Source organism: Triticum urartu, chromosome 1A (genome assembly GCF_056163025.1).
Source record: "Triticum urartu cultivar PI428250 chromosome 1A, HENAU_Tu73, whole genome shotgun sequence".
Classification (NCBI taxonomy): Eukaryota; Viridiplantae; Streptophyta; class Magnoliopsida; order Poales; family Poaceae; genus Triticum; species Triticum urartu.
In genome coordinates this window covers 76,399,617-76,424,049 of record NC_141873.1, presented here as the reverse complement: position 1 = coordinate 76,424,049, position 24,433 = coordinate 76,399,617, and the positions used below count along the sequence as shown (strand labels likewise).

Here is a 24,433-nt window from a genome sequence, read left to right as displayed (position 1 = left end):
TGGAGGAGGGGGAGAGGCCGGCCCTCCTAGGCGCGCCCCAAGGGGAGTCCTACTCCCACCGGGAGTAGGACTCCAACCCTTCCAAGAGTAGGAGTAGGAGAGAGGGAAGGAGGAGAGAGGGTGTCGGTGGGAACGACACCTATGGGATCACAAGAATCCCTACTGTGGTTAGCGGGGCGCGGGGTCGTGAGAAGAGCGGATCTAACAGGTAGCACACGGTTCGTTTATCCAGGTTCGGGCCGCGAGGATGCGTAAAACCCTACTCCTGCTTTGGTGGATTGTATATCTGTGTTCTTGAGTTATCTATGGGGCGTGAGGAGCTCCAAAAAGCCGAATCCTCCTCCTGGTCGCCTCGGGCCTCCTTTTATAGAAAAAAGGGGTTGCCACAGTGGCACACAGGAGGTGGAAAGGGTAGAGTGATGCGAGGTTATCCCTTGCATTACATGACAAGGCGCATTTAATGCGTCTTGCTTAGGTGTCCTTGCTTTATCGGGGACGGGGGAGAGATCTGTCTTGTCCGTCGCTGCTCCTTCTTGTGTCGACACGCGCCCTAGCCAGCGATGCCTGAGATGCCATGTAGGTAGGTAGGCAGCTGAGCTGGCGCAGTGGTGGGTCTTCACGAAGATCTGCATGCCGCCATGCAGGTGCCTACCTAGCTGGTTGGGTCGGCAGCTGCATGCACGCGGTGGTGGAGGTTTAGTCGGCGTGGGCCTGATGGTGGCCCCGCGGGTGTCCTCGGGAAGGGCCTTGCCGGGGCCCTGGCAAGGGTCTTACCGAAGCGCCTGCTGTCATCCCCGGCAAGGCTCTTGCCGAGGGCCTTGTGGTCTTCCTCGGCTGGGATCTCGCCAAGGGTTGTCGTCTCCTTAGTGCGTATATGATCTTGAATGTCTTTACAAAGATCTGCATGCCACCACGGGGATGTTTCCCGAATCCTTGCCCCATGGGGGCAGTGGACTCAAGGGTGATTTGCTCCGTAGGTGTGGGACGAGTCGCCGCGGCAAGGGTCTTGGCGGGGCTGCTAGAACTGTCTCCCGGCAAGGATCTTGCCGGGGGAGTCCGCTTCGTCCCCTTTGCTCTTCGTGGTCTTGGCCTTGGCGTCGTTCTAGTTCTCTTGAGCTTCTGTCTTAACCTGGCTCACCTCCCTTGCCTTGCTTGGTGTGGTGGTGCCCATGGCTCAGACTGCCCGTGCACAGTTATAGGGGTACAAAAAGTGTACCCCTCTTTTTGTACACCGATAGGAGCCCCCGGGCCTAGGCCACACATAAGCGCAACGCGTTGTTGGGCTAGGCCCAAAAACGGTGCGCGGGCAGGCGGGGTGGTTTTTACCGCGGTAAGATTCTTCGCGCGTTGCGCTTCCCACGACTCCCGCGCGTGGCGCGGAGTGGGGAGGGGCGTGTGACGTGGGTAGCATGCGTGGGGTTGGTTCCCGCAGGCATGCGTCACATCGTAGTGAAGGGGCGGTTCGCGCCTTCCCCATAAACGGAGGGAAGCGTGGAGGCGCGGCCCATTTACTGAATGGGGCTGAGGCGCGGTCTTCAAGGCATCCACTCCCCACGATCACGGGGTGGGGAGTGGTCGTCTCACCCGTCCCCTCGGTTCTGCACGTCCACCACGTGTCTCCCATGCGCCTGGGGTGGCAAACGGTGGAGGCGGGAAACCGGGACGTCGCTGGTTGGGGCGGCGGGTCGGTCCTGGCTCCCTGTGCCTTCCGTATCTTGATTGGCCGAGCGGGGCGGCCGAGCCCCAACCTCGATCATTTATAAAGAGCGGGAGGGGGGATGGCGTCCCGCATTCTTTCATCTTCTTCTTCCTTCAGCTTCTGCTCCTCCCTTCCATCCGTCATGGAGAGAGGGAATCCTGGTCCTTCAATAGTGGCGGCGAGGGTCGCCGCTCGACAACGCGTCTCTCCTTCTCCTGCGCCTGCGGTGGCAGAGCCAGCCGCGAGGGGAAGGGGGAGGGGGCGAGGCCATGGGCGAGGCCAGGGCGCTCGGGGAAGAGGAGGACGGGGCGGCGCGCCGGCCTCGCCTCCGCCAGCAGCTCCTCCTCCAATGGAGGGCCATGTTGGGGATGACCCTTTGAGTTCTTCGTCAGGCTGCGCCAGCCACCGCGCCGCCGCCTTCGTCTCCCGACTCCATTTGCGCGGGAGATGGAGCTGGATCCGCCGGAATCATTGCGGCTGCACATGAGGGGCTGCGGGATCAGTGGCACGCGGGTCGGCGTCGACTTCCCCGCCCCTCACGTGATGTATCTTTGTCGGGGATGGAAGACGTTTGCTCATATCCACCGCTTGACGGAGGGGCTCACTCTCCATTTTAAGCTGACGGAGGGTGGCCTTCTCTCCGTTAACGTCTTCGGGTGCTTTGGGACCCATGCAAGGTGCTGCGTGGAGAGCTCTTCTGATAGTGAAGACTCCTCCTCGGGCGGGAGTGACGAGGAGGACAGCGGCAGCGACGACGAGGGTGGTAGGCAGCAGGATGACGGGTCCGATTAGGTGTCGGGTGCCGCTCCGTGCGGCACCGGCGATCTCATCATCCGCGTCGCCGGCTCCCTGAACTTCTCGGGGTCATCTCCTTGGGCGGCTGGCGTTGGGAGGCTGCGGAAGAGGAAGAAGGTGGGCGGCAAGGCCGTCAAGTCGGAGTACGCGGGCACCGACGCCTTCGACGCGTGCTGACGTCCTGCCGCCTCGTCTTCGAGCTCTGCTTCCGGCGCCGCCATCACCATCCAGCCTTTGGACAGCCACCAAGATGTTCTCTTGGTGTCTTCTGCCACCCATAGCTCGCCTAGGCGCTCCTTTTGTCCCTTTCGCCTCCCTGACCTGCCTCCCGAGGAGAGGGACAAGAAAGGGATTACGGGCACCTTATCTCTTTTTAGTTTGTAAGCCTTCGGGCCTTTGTTGAATTTAAAACTTGTAATCCCATCATTCATATTTTTCATTCCCTATGGATTGTACCTGAGTGGAATGTTTTTTTAATGAAAAAGGGATGCTTGCCGGGCATTTGTTTGCGGGTGGAACCCACGGCAAGGAGTAAATCCTTGATATCTTCAAGATAAACATTTCCTTGCCCGGCAACAGGCCTTGCCGTCTCCCCACTTCGCTCGACCTTTCTCACGCCTTCGGCGGAGGCTGGGATGAAGCGGGTTCAGGCTCCTTGTTTCATCCTTTCGCTGCCGCGACTATGACCAAACTTGGCCCCAGGAACGAGCCCTAGGGCCTAGAGTTATGGGAGCACGGTAGTTTAGGGGAAAACGAGGTTTCACATACCTCAGTCCATAATGGAATGCATGATAAGGGATGAAGAACTTATCTGAAGCTACAGTCCCCGGCAACCTTGGTTCGCCGTGGGTGAATCTTTGCTCTTGCAGCCCCCGGCAATATTGGCTTGCCGGGGGCTAGATGCTGGTCTGTTCATCTTTTTTTTCTCCCCAAGTGGTTCAGCACAGATATCTATGTGTCCTGTGAACCAAAGAAGACAAAATAAAGACAAAGAGATGCACACTCGACCTCTAGGCTAGGGGTTAGTCGCCGCTAAGCACTATCAACCCTAACCAAGGACGAGACTCGACCTAGCATGCACGCTATAACTTTGGGCGCCAGTGCTTCATTTACTTATGCTCAGGGTCTGCGCCTGGCTTTGTACAAAGGGTTACATGCGTCATCGGCAAGGCTCGTACGAAAGGTGGCTTGCCGGGGGGCCCGGCAAGCCGCGCCTCACGGGTAAAACTTGCGAAGATGCTCAATGTTCCAGGAGTTACTCGCCGGAACGGCATCTTCGGTCTCCAGGCGGACTGCGCCGGGCCTGGTGACTCGTATTACCCGATAAGGGCCTTCCCACTTTGGCGTCAACTTGTTGGAATTCTTTTCCGATTGAAAGCGCCGAAGAACAAGGTCGCCTTCCTCAATGCTTCGGGCATGAACCTTGCGGCTATGGTAGCAGAGCAAGGCTTGCTGGTAGTGCGCTGCTCTCACAACCGCCCGAAGACGATCTTCCTCAAGGAGCGTTGCATCATCTTGCCACAATTGCTCTTGCTCAAGCTCATTATAAGCGAGTACTCGAGGTGACCCGTATATGAGTTCCGTGGGGAGAACTGCTTCTGCCCCCGTATACCAGGGCAAAGGGTGTCTGGCCGGTGGCTCGATTTGGTGTCGTTCTAATTGACCAAAGAACCGCCGGCAATTCATCAATCCAGCGCCTTCCAGTCTTGTGCAGTCTATCAAAGGTCTTTGTCCTTAGGCCTCATAGTACCTCAGCATTTGCCCTCTTAGCTTGACCATTGCTTCGTGGGTGAGCAACGGAAGCGAAACAGACCTTGCTGCCGAGGTCTTGAATATATTGCATGAAGGTGTGGCTTGTGAACTACGTGCCATTGTCGGTGATAACCCTATTGGGCACACCAAAACGGCACACCAGTCCTTTGAAGAACTTGACGGCTGACTGTGTTGTGACCTTCCTCACTGCTTCCACTTCTGGCCACTTTGTGAACTTGTCGATTGCAACATACAAGTACTCAAAGCCCCTGACAGCGCGGGGGAAAGGGCCCAGTATGTCGAGCCCCAGACCGAGAAAGGCCAGGAGAGAGGAATGGTTTGAAGGGCTTGAGCTGGCTGATGAAGCTTCTTTGAATGGAACTGACACGCTTCACACCTGGTGACTAGTGTCGTTGCATCCTGGAGGGCGGTGGGCTAGAAGAAACCTTGCCGAAACGCTTTGCCGGCAAGGGCCCTTGACCCGATGTGGGATCCACATATGCCTCCATGTATCTCCGCCAACAGCCCCAGTCCTTCCTCTCGAGGGATACACTTCAATTTCACGTCGTTCAGCCTCTTTCTGTACAGGACGTCATCGACGAACTGGTACATAGTAGAGCGACGGGCTACTTTTTTCGCTTCTTCCTGCTCCTTAGGAAGTTCCCCTGTTTGGAGGAATCGGACGGTATGTTGTGCCCACGCTGGAGCCTGGGGCTCGACAGCGAGGACTAAAGGCATTTCCTCTGCTATAGGAGTGGCTGTCTCGATGGCAAGAGCTTGATGCTCTGTCGGAGCTAGCCGTCCTCTGGCGGGCTCAGTGTCTCCGGTAACATCCTTGCCGGCGGCTTTAGGGAGCTTGGCGGGAAAGTACTTGCCGGGCCCTGTTTTTCTCCTCTTGTTCTGCTCTGTTGATGGATCAACGGATGGCTGAGTTAGCCGAAGCACAAAGGAACCTGGTTCCACAGGTAGCTTGAGGGCAGCGCATTTTGACAGGTAATCGGCGATATCATTCTCCGCTCGGGGAACGTATTCTGCCTGTATACCGTCAAAACGCTCTTCCTGCTTTCTCACTTCATCGACGTAGGCCTTCATCAACGGGCTCTGGTAATCCTTGTTGACTTGCTTGACGACAAGTTGCGAGTCGCCTCTGACGACGAGTTTCTTGATTCCGAGGTCCGCCGCGATCCTAAGACTGGCAAGCAGCCCTTCGTACTCAGCCGTATTGTCTGTTGACACCACCCTGGGAAAGTGCATCTGGATCACGTACTTGAGGTGCTCTCCGGTGGGCGCGACAAGCAGTACGCCAGCCCCGGTGCCCTGTAAGGAGAAAGCTCCATCAAAGTACATGATCCAGTCGCAACTTGCCTCCTTGCCGGGGAGAGCAGTCTCTTGGGCTTCTTCGTCAGGTGTCGCGGTCCATTCTGCAACGAATTCCGCCAGGACTCGGCTTCGAATCGTCGACGTACTCTCAAACTTGATGCCAAAGCTGGACAGTTCCAGTGCCCACTCTACGATCCTTCCCGTTGCGTCTGGATTGTGCAATATCCATTGCAGAGGGAGGCGAGTGATGACAGTGATTTCGTGCGCCTAGAAGTAGTGACACAGCTTCCTCGAGGCCATAAGAAGGCCGAAGAGCAGTTTCTGCACACCAGAGTACCTCGATCTAGCCCCCTGCAGGAGGGAACTAACGAAGTAGACCGGGTGCTGCATCATTTTCTTCTTCGGCGGCACTTCAATTGGCTGCGTCGTCTCGGCATCGGTGGCATCGGGCTCCGTCGCTGCTATTACCTCATCATCAATTTCTCTCTGCGCCACTAGTGCGGCGCTGACCACCTGGTTCGTTGCCGCCAGGTACAGCAGCAACGGTTCCTGTGGCCCAGGCGCAACTAGTATTGGCGCGGAGGAGAGGTACCTCTTCAAATCTTGCAATGCTACTTCGGCTTCTGGCGTCCACTCCATCGGGCCCGCCTTTTTCAAAATCTTGAAAAAGGGAAGGGCGCGCTTGGCGGCCTTGGAAATGAACCTGCTCACGGCGGCAATGCAACCAGCAAGCGGACGCACATCCTTGACTCGCTTGGGCGCTTCAATTTGCTCTATAGCTTTGATCTTGTCCGGATTGGCCTCTATCCCACGCTGTGACACAAGGAACCCGAGAAGCTTGCCAAACGGGACGCCGAAGACGCACTTCTCAGGGTTCAGCTTGAGATTGATCTTGCGTAGGTTTGCAAATGTTTCTTGTAAATCTGATATGAGGGTTGTCCTGTTCTTGGTTTTGACCACTATATCATCCATATAAGCCTCCATATTTCTATGGAGCTGGGGTTCAAAACCAATCTGGACCGCCCTTGCAAACGTTGAACCAGCACTCTTCAACCCGAAAGGCATCCGTATAAAGCAATATTTACCACATGGGGTGATGAATGCCGTTTTCTCTTCATCTTCCCTCGTCATGAAGATCTGGTGGTAGCTGGAGTAGGCATCGAGGAATGACAACAGATCACACCCAGCTGTGGAGTCAACAATCTGGTCGATGTGCGGCAACGGGAAGGGGTCTTTGGGACAAGCCTTATTAATATTTGTGTAATCAATACACAGCCTCCACTTCCCATTTGCCTTGCGCACTACCACCGGATTGGCCAACCACGTTGGATGGAGCACTCCTCTTACCAAACCCGCTGCTTCCAGTTTCCGGATCTCCTCTGTGATGAACTCTTGTCGTTCCAAAGCTTGCTTTCTGACCTTCTGCTTGACGGGCCGCGCATGAGGACAGACAGCAAGGTGGTGCTCAATCACCTCCCTGGGAACGCCGGGGATGTCGGATGCTTGCCATGCAAACACATCGACATTCACCTGCAGGAAGGTGACGAGCGCATCTTCCTATTTGTCATCAAGGGTGGAGCTTATGGTAAAAGCTCCTCCCGTGCCGTCCTTCTTGACAGAAACCTTCTTGGTTCCCGGCGGTGTGGCCCTGGACTTCTTGTTTCTATCGGCGGAGCTCTCGGGCACGTCCTCGACGGGAGCGCTACACTCCGAAGAGGTGCGCTTGCCGGAGTGGGTGCCTGAGGTCTCACCGATCTTCTTCTTTTGCCTTCCCGGGGCTCTAGTGGCAGGAGCAAGCGCCTTAGCAGCGGCGGCTGCTGCAACTGCTTGTTGGTAGAGTTGGTCAGCGCAAATTAGCACATCCTTCTTGTATGATGGGACGGTGATGATCGTCACAGGCCCCGGCATCTTCAGGGTGTTATAGGTGTAATGTGACGCCGCCATGAACTTGGCCAGTGCTGGGCGGCCAAGGATCCCGTTGTAAGGCAAGGGGATCTTGGCAATGTCGAACACAATCCTTTCTGTCCTGTAGTTCAGATCACTCCCAAAAGTCACGGGCAACGTGACCTTTCCCTTTGGTTGACTTCTTGCTGGGTTGACCCCCTGAAACGTGCCCGTCTCTTCGAGGTCTTCATCAGGAATCTGCAATTTCTCGATCACGGCATGCGAGATTAAGTTCAGACCGGCCCCGCCATCGACTAGCATCTTTGTCACCTTGAGGTTGCGTATTGTTGGTGAAACCAACAATGGCAAGCACCCGACTGCAGTAGTGCGGTCAGGGTGATCCTCAGTGTCAAAAATGATAGGTGTGCTGGACCACTTCAGCGGCCTTTGGGCATCAAACGACGGTTCCGCCACTGTAATCTCACGCGCCCATTTTTTAAGCTGGCGGTGAGAGGTATGCAGCGAGGCGCCGCCATCGATGCACATGGCCTCTGTAGCTTCTTGAAATTCTTGGTCACCAGACTCATCGTCCTCTTCGTGATCATCGTCTTCTGGCTTTTTTTCACGGCCCCTAGCGGGCCTCTCTTGCTGTTTATCTTTGCCGCGACGGCCCGCCTGGCCGTCACGCTTCTTGCCGGACCCCTCAGCACCGCCCTGGCCTTTCTCCTTGTCCCGCCTCTCATATTCAGCCCTCTGCTTCTCAGCAAGGAGCTCAACCTGTCGGCAGTTCTAGAGATCATGGCCTTTGGTGCGATGGATCTTGCAGTATGGCTTGTCGGAGTTTCCTGGCTTCTCGGCAGCCACCAAGGCCCGGCAGGCGACACATCCGGCAATTTCCTTGCCGGGGTCATCTCCCTTGGTTTTCTTGGCGGAGCCGGCGTCATCAGATCCCTCGACGGCAAGCACGGCTTTACCTTTGCGCTTCCTGTTGCGGCGCCGGCCTTTCTTCGCTGGGGCGGCAATATCCTCATCTGAGGAGTCGGTTTCCACGCCGGCATCTTCGCCGGGGTACTTCCTTCCCTCTTTAGCTGGGGCACATCTGTCAGCAAGAACATAGAGTTCTGCCACATCTTTCACCTTGTTCATTGCCAGTTCTTCGCGCATCTTGCGGTTACGCACGTTCTGATGGAACGCGCTGATGATGGCGGCAGGGTGAACATCAGGGATATTGTACTGTACCCGGTTGAACCTCTGTATATACTTGCGCAGACTCTGGCCTCCCTTCTGGGGAATGACATGCAGGTCGCTTGCTTGGCCATGGGCTTGGTGACCTCCAGTAAAGGCGCCCACAAACTCATGGCACAAATCCGACCAGGAGGAAATGGAGTCTACCGGCAAGTGCATCAACCACGACATGGCGTTGGGTTTAAGAGCCAATGGAAAGTAATTCTCAAGCAACTTATCGTCGCGGGCTCCGGCGGCTTGCATCGCGATGGTGTAAATGCTGAGGAACTCAGACGGGTGAGTCTTGCCGTTGTACTTTTCGCCAACGTCAGGTTTGAAGGTGCGGTGAGTGGGCCACTGGAACTGCCGCAGCTCACGGGTAAAAGCCGTACATCCTACCTCGTAAGGTAGGCCTCCAGGGCTCTTCGGGGCCGGGTGGTTCACAGTAGGCCCTGCTTGCCTGTCTGACTGGTGGCGCGCTCCGCGCCGGCGCTCGATAGTGGTTCAAGCGTCTTCATGGGCTCGTTCCCAAAGAACTTGGAGCTGGTCACAGTGGGTCCGTGGGTCAGACGATGCTATGAAGATGGCGTCGCCCGCGACGTCGCGACGAGCCGGCGTCCGCGGTACCAGATGGGGAAGAGGTGAATGCACCGTGGTCGCGGCGCCGCCGGCTTTTCCGCCATTGGTCCGCAGGACTCCATCGGAGCGTCGACCCGGGGGCCCCACCAGACTTGGTTCGTATTTGTTGGCCACCGCAACAAGGTTTCGGATAGTGGCTCTCCATTCGTCGAGTTTCCCCGTAGTGGGAGGAAAGTCGAGGAGCAACTGTGCGCGCCAGGGCCTCTGCTGGCGTCGGTGGCTGCGAAACCTGCACGGATCGCGACGCGCTTCGACTCCTGACCATGCCAGAAGGAGCTCTATCACAACCCCACGGTCGGATGCCGTTTTCACCAGCACCTCAGCGAGTGGGCAGGTCTTCTACGTCCCGGGCATGGCGCTCGGGGCTCTTCCCGCGGTGACGCCCGGGATCTTCGGCGCGACTACGCCGTTCGTCGCGCGCTGCCTGGGAGGAGCACACTGTTGGAGCCGGCATGGGAGTCATGGAGGCCCTTGCGTCACCTTCGGGTGGGGCGGCAATGACCTTGGAAGGCCCCGCTCCACCCGCGAAGGACTTGGCTCCGCCTTTGGATTTGGCGACGTGTGGCCCGTTACCAGGCGCACAAACATTGCCGCCTCCCAAACTTCGGCTGCTGGGATGGTGTTGGTGTTCGTGAGCAGCGCCCCGGGTCCTCTCTGCGACCGGTCCGCTGCTTGCCCACGTCGGGATGGGTTGTCCGACTTTCGACTTGCCAACCGCCACCGTCGTCTTCTTCTTGGGCGCCATGATGATGAAGAAGCGCCGAACTAACTGCTAAAGCCGATCCTCACAATTGCGCCCCCTACCTGGCGCGCCAAAGATGTCGGTGGGAACGACACCTATGGGATCACAAGAATCCCTACTGTGCTTAGCGGGGCGCGGGGTCATGAGAAGAACGGATCTAACAGGTAGCACACGGTTCGTTTATCCAGGTTCGGGCCGCGAGGATGCGTAAAACCCTACTCCTGCTTTGGTGGATTGTATATCTGTGTTCTTGAGTTAGCTATGGGGCGTGAGGAGCTCCAAAAAGCCGAATCCTCCTCCTGGTCGCCTCGGGCCTCCTTTTATAGAAAAAAGGGGTTGCCACAGTGGCACACAGGAGGTGGAAAGGGTACAGTGATGCGAGGTTATCCCTTGCATTACATGACAAGGCGCATTTAACGCGTCTTGCTTAGGTGTCCTTGCTTTATCGGGGACGGGGGAGAGATCTGTCTCGTCCGTCGCCGCTCCTTCTTGTGTCGACACGCGCCCTGGCCAGCGATGCCTGAGATGCCACGTAGGTAGGCATGCAGCTGAGGTGGCGCAGTGGTGGGTCTTCACGAAGATCTGCATACCGCCACGCAGGTGCCTGCCCAGCTGGTTGGGTCGGCAGCTGCATGAACGCGGTGGTGGAGGTTTAGTCGGCGTGGGCCTGATGGTGGCCCCACGGGTATCCTCGGGAAGGGCCTTGCCGGGGCCCCGACAAGGGTCTTGCCGAGGCGCCTGCTGTCATCCCCGGCAAGGCGCTTGCCGAGGGCCTTGTGGTCTTCCTCGGCTGGGATCCCGCCAAGGGTTGTCGTCTCCTCAGTGCGTATCTGATCTTGAATGTCTTTACAAAGATCTGCATGCCACCACGGGGATGTTTCCCGAATCCTTGCCCCATGGGGGCAGTGGACTCAAGGGTGATTTGCTCCGTAGGTGTGGGATGAGTCGCCGCGGCAAGGGTCTTGCTGGGGCTGCTAGAACTGTCTCCCGGCAAGATCCGCTTCGTCCCCTTTGCTCTTCGTGGTCTTGGCCTTGGCGTCGTTCTAGTTCTCTTGAGCTTCGGTCTTACCCTGGCTCACCTCCCTTGCCTTGCTTGGTGTGGTGGTGCCCATGGCTCAGACTGCCCGTGCATAGTTATAGGGGTACAAAAAGTGTACCCCTCTTTTTGTACACCGACAAAGGGGGAAGGAAAGGGGGGCGCCGCCCCCCTCCTTCTCCAATTCGGACTAGAGGGAAGGGGGGCGTGCGGCCTGACCTGGCTGCCCCTCCTCTTCTCCACTAAGGCCCAATAGGCCCATTACACTCCCCCGGGGGTCCGGTAACCCCCCGGTGCTCCGGTATTTGTCCGAACTTGCCCAGAACCTTTCTGAAGTTCAAACATAGTCATCCAATATATCGATCTTTATGTCTCGACCATTTCGAGAGTCGTCGTCATGTCCGTGATCATATCAGGGACTCCGAACTACCTTCGGTACATCAAAACACATAAACTCATATTACCGATCGTCACCGACCGTTAAGCGTGCGGACCCTACGGGTTCGAGAACTATGTAGACATGACCGAGACTCGTCTCCAGTCAATAACCAATAGCGGAACCTGGATGCTGATATTGGCTCCTACATATTCTACGAAGATCTTTATCGGTCAAACCGCATAATGGTATACTTTGTTCCTTTTGTCATCGGTATGTTACTTGCCCAAGATTCGATCGTCAGTATCTCAATACCTAGTTCAATCTCGTTACCGGCAAGTCTCTTTACTCGTTACGTAATGCTACATCCCGTAACTAACTCATTAGCTACATTGCTTGCAAGTCTTATTGTGATGTACATTACCGAGAGGGCCCAGAGATATCTCTCTGACAATCGGAGTGACAAATCTAATATTGATTCAGGCCAACTCAACAAACACCATCGGAGACACCTGTAGAGCACCTTTATAATCACCCAGTTATGTTGTGACGTTTGGTAGCACACAAAGTGTTCCTCCAGTATTCGCGAGTTGCATGATCTCATAGTCATAGGAACATGTATAGTTATGGAGAAAGCAATAGTAACAAACTAAACGATCATCATGCTAAGCTAACGGATGGGTCAAGTCAATCACATCATTCTCTAATGATGTGATACCATTAATCAGATGACAACTTATGTCTATGGTTAGGAAACATAACCATCATTGATTCAACGAGCTAGTCAAGTAGAGGCAAACTAGTGACACTCTGTTTGTCTATGTATTCACACATGTACTAAGTTTCCGATTAATACAATTCTAGCATGAATAATAAACATTTATCATGATATAAGGACATATAAATAACAACTTTATTATTGCCTCTAGGGCATATTTCCTTCAGTTACTTGATCCGAACGGTGTCCTGGATGTCATTCCAAACATATAGGAGGGAAGTAGGGCCCAGTTGAAGATGCTCTGTCATGGCGCTGCTAGAAGGAGGGCGCGAGAGGGCCGACCGGGGGCCTTTTTGCCCACGGTCGGGCAAGAGGGAAGGGATTTCCTTCTTAATTCTTGCTTGATTAGATTGATACATCTCCTCCCCTTATATAGAGAGGTTTACTTGACTCCTAAGCAAGTGACCCTTATCTCTAATTAACCCTAAGACTAACGGGCTATACCACCAGCCCAGGCCCATTAGGCCTATTGCTTACTCTAACACTACACCCCACCTGGACATGCAACTTCTCCTTGAGCTGCAACCTAACCAACTTATAACCATGACTTGACGCAACACAAACGTAACACCTAAAAACAAGCCTTTTACATCTCGGCTTGTTTTATTACTCTCAACCTGAAATGGACTAGGACGCTTTATTTTGGACCCCTGAACATAAAGTGGACACCATCCGCACGTCGGACGTGCACGTGTACAACCACCTGGATCACATGGACACCATCTGGACAAAAGGAGTGAATGTGTATGGCCACCTGGAAGTGGTCGCAAGAGCGACCAGCAGAGGCACCCTCATAGCGACCGGCGGCGGAATGCAGTGGTGCTACGCCGTGCGTTCCTGTCGATGACACCATGCCTTCTCCCCGCCGGACGGCTGTTGGTCTGCACCACATAGAGAAGAGTGGAGGGCATTCGATGGAGAAAGGCGAGGAGGGGTGCGCCCCCCAACCGCCGATGTTGCTGTCGGTCTCAAAACCGATGGATCTCGGGTAGGGGGTCCCGAACTGTGCGTCTAAGGCGGATGGTAATAGGAAGCAGGGGACACGATGTTTACCCAGGTTCAGGCCCTCTTGAAGGAGTTAATACCCTACGTCTTGCTTGATTGTTCTTGATGATATGAGTATTACAAGAATTGATCTACCACGAGATCGTAGAGGCTAAACCCTAGAAGCTAGCCTATGGTATGATTGTATGTTGTCCTGCGGACTAAACCCCCCGATTTATATAGACACTGGAGGGGGCTAGGGTTACACAGAGTCGGTTACAAGGGAGGAGATCTACACATCCGTATTGCCTAGCTTGCCTTCCACGCCAAGGAAAGTCCCATCCAGACACGGGACGAAGTCTTCAATCTTGTATCTTCATAGTCCAACAGTCCGGCTGTCTGGAGACCCTCCCTAATCCAGGACTCCCTCAGTAGCCCCTGAACCAGGCTTCAATGACGATGAGTCCGGCGCGCAGTTTTGTCTTCGGCATTGCAAGGCGGGTTCCTCCTCCGAATACTCCATGGAAGATTTTGAACACAAGGATAGTGTCCGGCCCTGCAAAATAATTTCCACATACCACTGTAGAGAGAATAATATTTCCACAAATCTAATCTGCTGACGCGTTTCGACAGCACAACGTTATGTCATGGCTTGGTCATTATTCGAATCGTTTTTCTCAACCAGCACCGCACATATCGCGAGGCGGTTTTCTTGACACGTTTTGTCGAAGCAGAGATCGTGTCCCCCTTATTACGGGATTCTCATCAATACAGACGTGGGTAACCCACTCGTGCCCGTTGGCATGACTCCTCGATTTTAGGCGAGTCCAAAACGGACGCGGGGAGGACGCTTGCTATTCACCCTCTTTCTAAAGAGGCCAAGACATGTCCCTTTTTCCTCTCGCGCTCAATCGAATCCTTCCCCCGCCTCGAGTTCCAACACCCCAGGCTTAGGTCAGGCACTTCGGACCTTCAACCATGTCCGGACCCAACCTCCAAGGTCGGTGGATGCCTTCCTCTGTCACAGAGGAGGACATCAAGAAGCTGAGAGAGGCGAGATATCTGACCGCCGAAATTTCGCACAGGCTGCCCGCCCGGGGACAGGTCATCCCCACTCCCGAACCCATCAAGAGTGTTGTGTTCATCTCTCACTTCCTCCGAGGACCAGGCCTCGCTCTAAATCCCTTTGTTAGGGGGCTCATGTTCTATTATGGGCTGGATTTCCATGATCTGGCCCCGGATTCCCTCCTTCACATCTCGTCATTCATCGTCGTATGTGAGGCCTTCCTTCGCATCACCCCTCACTTCGGCCTGTGGCTCAAGACCTTCAATGTGAAGCCGAAGATGACCGAGGGGCGGCACGCAGAGTGCGGAGGTGCCGCAATAAGCAAAAGCGCTGATGCTTCATGGCTAGAGGGTTCCTTCCCAGAGGTGTCCAGTTTGTGGCAGCAGGAGTGGTTTTATATCACAGCTCCCCGGAGTGCCAAGTGGGTAGCCACCCATGCCTTTCGCTCGGCCCCCCCACCACAACTGACGTCATGGATCAGCGAGGGACTAAACTGGGGTCCAGTAAAGGATGTGCCGATATTGCAGAGTCGTATCCAAGATCTCATTGAGAGAGACGTCAGCCTGGTCATGGTGATGCAGGTCATGCTAGTTCACCAGGTCCCGCCTTGCAAACGTAGACCTCTCCATTTGTGGGAGTTCAACCCGGAGGGACCGCGAATCATCCAGCACTTCCTTGGCATGACGCTCGAGCAGATGTACAAGTTGTTCTTCGGATCACAAATAAAGTGTCCGGACACCACTGAGGATGCGGGTCTGAGTTGTAATCGCCCGGATACCCAAGTAAGTAATCCCATGGTCGAACACACTGTTTCTCGTATTTATCATAACATCATTCTGAAAAGTCGCTCTTTAACCAGGACTGTATAACAAAGGTGAAGATGATCAGGTGTCCGGCCCCCCTTCCCGAGGGCTTGGCCAATCTAGTACTAGATAGAATGCTGGAGCCGGCGCCTTATCAGGTGCCCTCGAAGGAAGATAAAGGGGGGGGGGATAAAGAGGCCGAAAGCGAGCCTCACTCACTACTCGTCCCAACCGGAGGAATGAGCGCCTCCGCGAAGGAGGATAACTAGGGAGAAGAATCTGGCATTCCCTCTCCCCGAGGAAGGAAGAGGACCACCTCTGAAGATCCAGAAATAGAGGTTTCCAAACGAGGGAAGAAATCTTCGCCAGAGGGTCCTGCCCCGGGGGTACCCTTGCCGCACAGTGTCCGCAAGGGAATCAGCCCTCTATCGAGCTGTAAGTAATCGAAAAGTACTTAGTAGTGAAAATATCCTACCTTACTTCTGAAGACAATAACCGAAGCTTATATCTTGTAGTTCGGGTCGTAGCCCTTCTCGACTGAGTTCGTATTCGGGGGATCTTCTTCCGGAGATGATGGAGAGCAAAACACCTCCCCCTGCGACCCCGCCTCATGAGGCGGGCGACCCTGAAGTGTCATCGCGGAGGGTTTCTTCTGATCCGCCAAGGCCAGGGGGTAATCCCTTGGCCACCCAGAGTCCTCAGTATTCGGCTCCTAAAGAGAGCAACAGAAAGAGTCCGTGACCATATAGTGTGTGGTCGGACGTACTGAAGGATCTTCTGGAGCAAGCAGCCATCTCAGAAGCGCATCGTACGCTAATAAGTACAATAGTTGAAATGATTTCGTCCACTGAAAGCGGATTGCATGAAGCTTTTATGAGTCTACTGAAAGGCTTTGAGGTACGTGAAATAGTGTATGGTTTTTACAGTACCGCACACGTTAGGTGTGCCCTATGCAGATAGTAGCCCCTGAGACTCTGATTGTCATCGAAAATAGCGGCAAACAGAGGATCATAGTCCCAGGTAATAAAAAGACCGCCTTTATGTGCAGGTGGCTGAAGCTTCGGTGGCTAGCCGGACTGATGGGTCTGTCGAACTAAAGTGGCAACTTGATGCGGCAAATGCCGACATCGTGCTTGTCAACAAGCGGCTTGACAAGGCACCGAGTAAGTGATTTCTCCGGTGATCAACGCATAGTAAGAGGAGCATGATGCCAGTATCTTTAATATGTTGTGACTGCAGATGGAGCTGCCACCGTGGAGACCCTTCCGGCAGAGCTTGCCCGAGCCAAGGAACAAGCAAGGAATAGCGATGTGGCTGCTCTAAAGGCAGTCGAAGAGCTGCGGGCCGAACAGTCCGCGCATCGCCAGAACAAGGAAAGGATAGCCAAGATGGCCATTGAGTTGAAAGATGCCGCTAACCGTCACCAGCTTCTTGAGAAAGGAAGCTGAGCGAGGGCGACAGACCTGGAAAAGGCCATGGTAGTAGCCAAGGAAGCCTGTTCTAAAATCAGAGCGGCAAAGGAAGAGCTGCATCAAGCTGCGGATATCGTGGCTGGGAAGCCCTTCTTGTTGCGGACTAAGTTCGGAGATCCGAAGTATGCTCCTCTTGATCAACTATGGAGTTCTGCGGACGCCTATGTGGATTTGGCGGCAAGTGCTGCTGATGCGGCCGAGTACTTCAAGGATCAAAGAGATCGCGAAGTGGAAAAGCTGTTCTGGTCACAGTTCCATCCTCCAGTGCGTCCGCTGCTATTGAATGAGCAAATGGCCGAGTGGGCCGAGCTCCATAGGTTGTCCGAACTCTCCATGAGGTCCGTTGTGGATCATCTGTGGCCGGGAGGGCCAAGGCCGAATAGTTACTTTAGTTTAGTGCAACAATTCATTGGTGTTGTGCCGCACATCGATGCTATGAAGAGGTCGACGTGCATAGAGGGTGCGCGGATGGCCTTTGCCTGTGTCAAGACATACTGGGCAGAGATGGAGGCCACCACTGTTGCAACACAGGGTTCGGTAGTGGGCCGAGTGGCTGCCGAGCACTACTTTGAAGAAGTCCTTGAAGGCGCTCGTTCGATAGAGGCTCAGCGCTCGAAGAATATCATGTTCTAGTGACATGTACTCCCATTGTAAGAACAATGTTTTATTGAGTTATCAAGGCTGTGTTTATACTTTTGCCTGAAAGTATTATGATGCCTCCTGTGCGGCCGTTTATGTATATATGTATATAACCTGAAAGTTTGCAGTCGTCGGCTTCCGCCCCCACGCATATAATGCGTGGGTGTTCGCAAAAAACGCGTATTCACACTCGATCCAACGTCTTGGTCCGTTAAGGAGGTGGTAGCGCAGCGAACGAGGCAATCAGACTATATTGCTTTAACACTTTCACTTAGCCATAGGAGTTTGACAGTGGGGCTACTATATAGCCCCTGGCACTTCTGCGCTCATCCGAATACGGGGCACGTACGTACATGATCGGGAAACAGCCCTTCGTTAATGTGGAGGAATCCCGAAGATTCCGCTGAGTCATCAAGAGGTTGACCAGTCTCGCGCTATATCATGACAGTCAGTTTTCCGCTTTCTCTACTAAGGTGCTCATCCAGACGAACCAGGACACAATCGCAGTAGTTCTCCCAGTGCTACCTTAGCCGATATAGCGGAACGTAAGGTACCAAAACATGGGAGCCAGGCAAACCCAACATTTGACCAAAGACATGATTCGGAGATGATGCATATAAGGCCAAACTCGCGACGCCGAACACTCCCTAAGGTATTCGGTCTTTATAACATATGCCGGGCTGAACAATGCCCTTAATAATAGACCCCGGGTGTCCAGGTACGTGCAATATCCTGACGTGGCCACATGACAATACGTTGGCATCCTTCTCGGTTGTATTGAGTATCCGGAGGATGTGAACAACAAGAGACAGTAAAAAAGGTTTATGCAGGGTCTTAATCTAAAAAGAAACCTTTGAGCAGGTCCCTGCTGCACGTCTGCGCCTGTGTCTCCGTTGTGCCGTGTCCTGGACGGGTGTAGCATGATTGTCATCTGTAAAAGAGAAGAACTTAGGTGAAAGTTGCCGTACCAGAAAATAGGTTATTATCAATAAACCATTAAAATTCAAGATAAGTCAAGTTGATCCGGACTGGCCCTGATTACACGCGGGAAGCCCCTGGTACCATCTAGGAGGGCTTGATCATCAAACCAATCTCATGTATACGTAGTGGTGCACCGAACTCGTCTAACCGTGTCCGTGGTCTTGACAACCTGTCATTTTTTCTGGTTGGTGACGCCGTCTAGTGCTCGGCGGCTAAAGCCGCCGCACATTCTTCCACGCGTAGAGCATGCTCAGTATTTCCGCTAACTGTGATGGTTCCACGTGGACCGGGCAGCTTAATCTTGAGAGAAGCGTAATGCGGGATTGCGTTAAAACGAGCGAAAGCCGCTCTTCCGAGTAGTGCCTGATAGCCACTTCGGAATGGAGCGATGTAGAAAGTTAACCTTTCGCTTCGGAAGTTGTCGGAAGAACCGAATACAACCTCTAGTAATAGAGAGCCCGTTCAGCGGGCCTCTAGGCCTGGTATTACTCCCTTGAAGGTAGTAGTACAGTGGCTTATTTTTGTCGGGTCTATCCCCATTTTGCGGACTGTGTCCTGATATATCAGATTTAGACCACTGCTGCCGTCCATGAGGACTCGTGTGAGATGGTATCCGTTTATTATTGGGTCTAACACCAAGGCAGCCAATCCTTCGTGCCGGATGCTTGTCGTGTGATCCCCGCGATCAAAAGTGATCGGACAGGCCAACCAGGGGTTGAACCTAGGGGTGACGGGCTCAATGGCGCCTGTGTCTCGGAGTGCATGTTTGCTTCTCCTCTTCGTCACATGGATCATGTTGACTGTTTTAACCTCTGGTGGGAATTTTTTCGGTCCCCCAGTGCTTTGCTGGCGAGATTCGTCCTCGTCTTCGCTTGGTGTCTCCCCCCCTTGTGTTCGACGTTTAGCTTACCTGCTTGCTTGAAGACCCAGCATTCTCTGTGGGTGTGATTTGCAGGTTTATCGGGGGTGCCATGAATCTGACATAGTTTGTCAAGAATCTTGTTTAGGCCGAGAGCCCCTGAAAGGCTTTTTCGCCGAGAGCCCCTGAATCCGGCGTTTACCGCCGTATTATCTGGGCTATCTTCTTTATTTCGACGCTTGTTTTTATTGTGTCGTGGTTTTCCGTTGCCATCCCTGACTTCGGATGTGCTTGGGTCGTTGGTGCTACTGCGGGCTAACCAGCTGTCTTCGCCCGCACAAATGCGGGTTATGAGGCTTGTTAGGGCTGCCATTGTTCTCGGTTTTTCTTGGCCGAGGTGTCTGGCGAGCCATTCATCTCGGACGCTGTGTTTGAAAGCTGCTAAGGCTTCGGCGTCCGGACAGTCGACGATTTGGTTCTTCTTGGTGAGCAACCTGTTCCAAAGCTTTCGGGCGGACTCTCGGGACTATTGAATTATATGACTTAAATCGTCTGCATCCGGAGGTCGGACGTAGGTCCCTTGAAAATTAGCCCGAAAAGCGTCCTCGAGCTCCTCCCAACTTCCAATTGAGTTTTCGGGGAGGCTTTTCAGCCAGTGCTGAGCTGGTCCTTTAAGCTTGAGGGGCAAGTATTTAATGGCATGGAGATCGTCTCCGCGAGCCATATGGATACGGAGGATAAAGTCCTCAATCCAGACCCCAGGGTCTGAGGTCCCGTCGTACGCCTCTATGTTCACTGGTTTGAATCCTTTTGGGAATTCGTGGTCCAGCACCTCATCGGTGAAACATAGGGGGTGTGTGGCACCCCTGTACTTGGATGTACCGTGGCGTTCGGATGGTTGTGGTATTTGGTTTTGATTTTGTGCCGGGGCACGCTTCCTAGATCCATAGATGGATCTGGTCGTACCGGATTTTTGGCGCAAGTCCTCACGTTCATCGTGTGTTGACTTATGTGCGTATTTGTTATCCGCTCTATCGCGGTCACAAGGTGGTGGATCCGGCCGGTTGGCCATTTCATTTTTTGGCTGTGTGGGCTCTAAGGCCTCGTCGTCGAATTCAGGTAACAGCTTGCGCTTTGGATAGCTCTTTGTGTGGTAACTTCCACCATACTTTGCTTCGTTGTCGAGCACTTTGTTCCACCTGCTGTTGAGTGCATTTTGTGCGGCCTTAAGCCTTTGCTTCTGCTTCTTCAGACTCCTCGCTGTGGCAATAAGCCTTCTGCGAAGGTTCTCTTGCTCCAGGTGCGTTTCCGGGATGATGTGTGCATCTTCGTCTGGACTGTTTTCCTCCCCGAAGGGGGTTTGATGAGGTTTATACTCGGCGTCGCCGTGTTCGGACATCAGATCCGTACTATGTTCGCCACTTGCAGCTTCATCGTGCTCTGCCGCCGGGGCAATGTGGTCGTCGTTTCCTCTGGAGTCGACTGGAGTGTTATTTTCTCTTGCAATGTTATCGCTGTTTTTGCTATGGCGGGACTTAGAGCGGCGCCGCTGACGTCGGCGCTTGGGTTGCTACTTGGAGGGCCATCCTCCGTTGTCTCTTCGTCATTGCCTTCTTTGGTTGTATCCACCATGTAAATGTCATGTGATGAAGTGGCTGTTCGGCGCCCTGTGGGCGCTGGTTGCTGTTCGTCTCCTGCATCTTTGTCCATGTCGTCGATGTCTTCGGAGTCGAAGTTGAGCATGTCGGTTAAGTCGTCGACAATGGCTACTAAGTGGGTGGTGGGCGGGCAGCGAATTTCTTCGTCATCTGTACCCCATTCTAGCCGGACATAGTTCGGCCAAGGTGCTAAAAGATATCCGCAGAGGTGAACTCCATGATCGGTGCCTAGCCGGATTCAATGGGCACGGATGCAGGCGGTTCGGAGTCCGTGGCCGGAGACGAATCCAGTGGTTTGGCGACACGGCTCTCGTAAGGGGTGAAGTCAGTATTCGGCTCCATCGCCACTGAGAGTGCGGCTTCCATGGCGGGGTCTATCCCTCCGTCCTTGGATGGCGCAATTTGCTCCGGATTGAAGGCCGGAGTAGTTGCAGATGCGATCTCCCGAACACTGTCTGACGGCAGAGTTACGTCGTGCTCGTCGTGACTGTGCGGCACACCTGACACGGGCTCGAATCCGTCAAAGATCAAGTCTCCGCGGATGTCGGCAGTGTAGTTTAAGTTTCCGAATTTGACCTGATGGCCAGGGGCGTAGCTCTCGATCTGCTCCAGATGGCCAAGAAAATTGGCCCGTAGTGCGAAGCCGCCGAATACAAAGATCTGTCCGGGGAGGAAAACCTCACCCTAGACCGCATCGCTACCGATGATCAAAGGAGCCATCAAGCCTTATGGTGACGGCACAGTGGAACTCTCAATGAAAGCACCAATGTCAGTGTCAAAATCAGCGGATCTCGGGTAGGGGGTCTCGAACTGTGCGTCTAAGGCGGATGATAACAGGAGGCAGGGGACACGATGTTTACCCAGGTTCGGAACCTCTTGAAGGAGGTAATATCCTACGTCCTACTTGATTGTTCTTGATGATATAAGTATTACAAGAGTTGATCTACCACGAGATCGTAGAGGCTAAACCCTAGAAGCTAGCCTATGGTATGATTGTATGTTGTCCTACGGACTAAACCCCCCGGTTTATATAGACACCGGAGGGGGCTAGGGTTACATAGAGTCGGTTACAAGGGAGGAGATCTACACATCCGTATTGCCTAGCTTGCCTTCCACGCCAAGGAAAGTCCCATCCGGACACGGGACGAAGTCTTCAATCTTGTATCTTCATAGTCCAACAGTCCGACCATAGGATATAGTCCGGCTGTCCGGAGACCCCCTAATCTAGGACTCCGTCAGTCGCAGACCTTGAGGTCGCTGTCCGTGGGGAAAACAGCATGTGCGCCGCCCGTGGGGAAAACCGCATGCCCAAGATACCCAACGCAGCGGACGAGATCGAGGTCCTTTGCGCAACGAAGTGCAACTGGGAGGAGAGGCAGCTGCATACCACACATCTCTTGCACACGCCGATGCGCTAGGAGGCCACGCGCAGCAGCCTGCAGCCTCACCGCTGCCGACATGTGGCGGGTAGCGATCCAATCCGGAAGCGGTGACAACGACAGCGGGAACTTGATCAGATGGATGGGGACGCCCTGGGATGGCGGCGGCGCTGATGGGAATGAGGTCGTCGCAGTCCCGTCATAGGGCATTCCATAGTGGTATGAGATGACCGGCGCCGTGGTCGCTCCCGAGAGCGGCGACGGCGGTGGTAGCTGTTGCTGGTGTGCGGCGGAGGATGTGGCTGCCGGGGATGCCGCTGGGGCGCATAGGGCCCGACGAAAGAAGGCCCTGATGCCCGCCACGGCCTGCTGTAATTCTAGGATTGCGGCTGTCCTCTGCTCCGGGGTGAGGACGAGGGCGGACGACGCCGGGGCAGAGGGTGCAATCGCCCCTGAGGACGCCAGCACGCCCACTGCCGGCGCGCCTGCTGTGTGGGGTAGCAGCGCCGATGAAGACGCTGGTGGCGGCGGGTAGGTGTGCGGCGGCGGCGGGTGGGAAGAACTCACTGGAGGGTTGGACATGATCGAATCCAGGAAAGGTGATACCAAATTATTATGACATTGCTAGAAGGAGGGCGCGAGAGGGCCGGCCGGGGGCCTTCTTGCCCACGACCGGGCAAGAGGGAAGGGCTTTCCTTCTTAATTCTTGCTTGATTAGATGGATACATCATCTCCTCTTATATAGAGAGGTTTACTTGACTTCTAAGCAATCGACCCTTATCTCTAATTAACCCTAAGACTAACGGACTATACCGGCAGCCCAGGCCCATTAGGCCTATTACTTACTCTAACATGCTCTTACTTGGTTTTTGTTATTCTTAGGGCTCTTGAGTTTTCAACTCTTGGACTTGTGGTTTTTGTGTTACCTGATGTGAATTGCAGTCGATATTTCTAGTTTGCACAACAAAATTTGAATCTTCCACCATACGGGGAAAAAGATAAGAAGTACAACCTCTGCACCAAAATACAAAATGTAAGACGCATGGAAAACACCTTATATTTTGTCATAGAGAAAAATACGTTTTTACCATTCTACAGTCCAGTGGAAAATGCATGGCTCAGATACTCGATCACGTGCCGCTAGTGTTATCCTCGAGGGGATAAGAACTGATGGACAGCTGAATGGATGGATGGACGTTGCAGGGTCACCCTGAACTCGATGCCCATGTGTACTACGCTGACCGTTATTTTCTGCCCCAGATACACTGGACTACGCCGCAGTATCTCCTTTACCCATCGTATCAGCTGATAATATACAAAGATGTGAGTGCACGGTAGGGCCTCGAGGGAGCGGATGGTTGCAAGCAAGGAGGAAGCTGCAGGTGCCCTGCAAAGCTGCTTCCCATCACATGCACGCCCATGCTGCGGATAATCATCGTTGATTACGACCGCAAGTTGGTAATCTGTTGCGGCTATATACAACCTGTTATTTTATCTGTTCCTACTACTATATATATATATATATATATATATATATATATATATATATATATATATATATATATATATATATATATAAACACGACTTGTTACTTAATCTGTAGTGAGCCGCCATGTGCACATCTCGGTCCAATATGAACTCCTATTATAATGTGTTGCAACTATGTAGTACAAATTTGTGATATTCATATGGCTACATGTGTTGTGTTCCCAATCCATGGAACAGCACCGTCTTGCTAAGCGGTGTCGTGCTTTCAGTTCCTCCTATGGGATATTATTTTTAGGACTCCTATGAGATATCTTTGGTTGCTTTCTTTCGAGATAGCATGCGGCATGGCGGTCATCTATCAGGTTATGGTGCTCTTTTGTCGGATCTCCTTTGTTTAGCACTCGAGGCGCATGGGCGGACCTAGTTGAGAAGGCTAGTGGGATCCAACATAGCCTGATGTTGCTGGCAATGATGATTGTAATTATACAGTGTTCTTTTTCGTATAAGGTATGCATGCTTTTTTTTAGTGAATTTCAGTTTTGACTTTTTGACATAAATTACTCCATTTAATAGTTTTTCATCCAGAGTAGTCGCAAGCACCCCGCCTCCTCGCATCACCTCCTGCAGGCGACCAGGGCGAAACCCTAACCGCCCCGCCGCCGCCCCTATCCCCTCTGCTCCCGTCCCTCGTCGCCCCCTGAGGCCGCTGCCGGACAAAGCCGGGCGTCGTCGGTGATGGGGGCGGCGGGGATCTAGTGCCTCTCGGCTCCTGGCGTGATGGTTAGGAGGGAGGCCATCGTGTTGGGTATCGGGGGCCTCTCCCGTGTCCTGCATCTGGGCATCGAGGAGGGCCAGACC

The 24,433-nt window shown here is 53.8% G+C and overlaps 1 protein-coding gene across 1 annotated transcript; it reads right to left on the bottom strand.

The window, feature by feature from the left end:
- Positions 1–13,036: 13,036 nt before the first annotated feature.
- On the bottom strand, positions 13,037–22,668 carry LOC147990114 (uncharacterized). The gene is made up of 2 exons (XM_087537134.1): positions 21,946–22,668; positions 13,037–13,126 (listed from the first exon to the last, which is right to left on the bottom strand). Exons 1-2 carry the CDS (start codon positions 22,666–22,668, stop codon positions 13,037–13,039), a joined length of 813 nt encoding a protein of 270 aa, XP_087393260.1.
- Between the last annotated feature and the right edge of the window lie 1,765 nt (positions 22,669–24,433).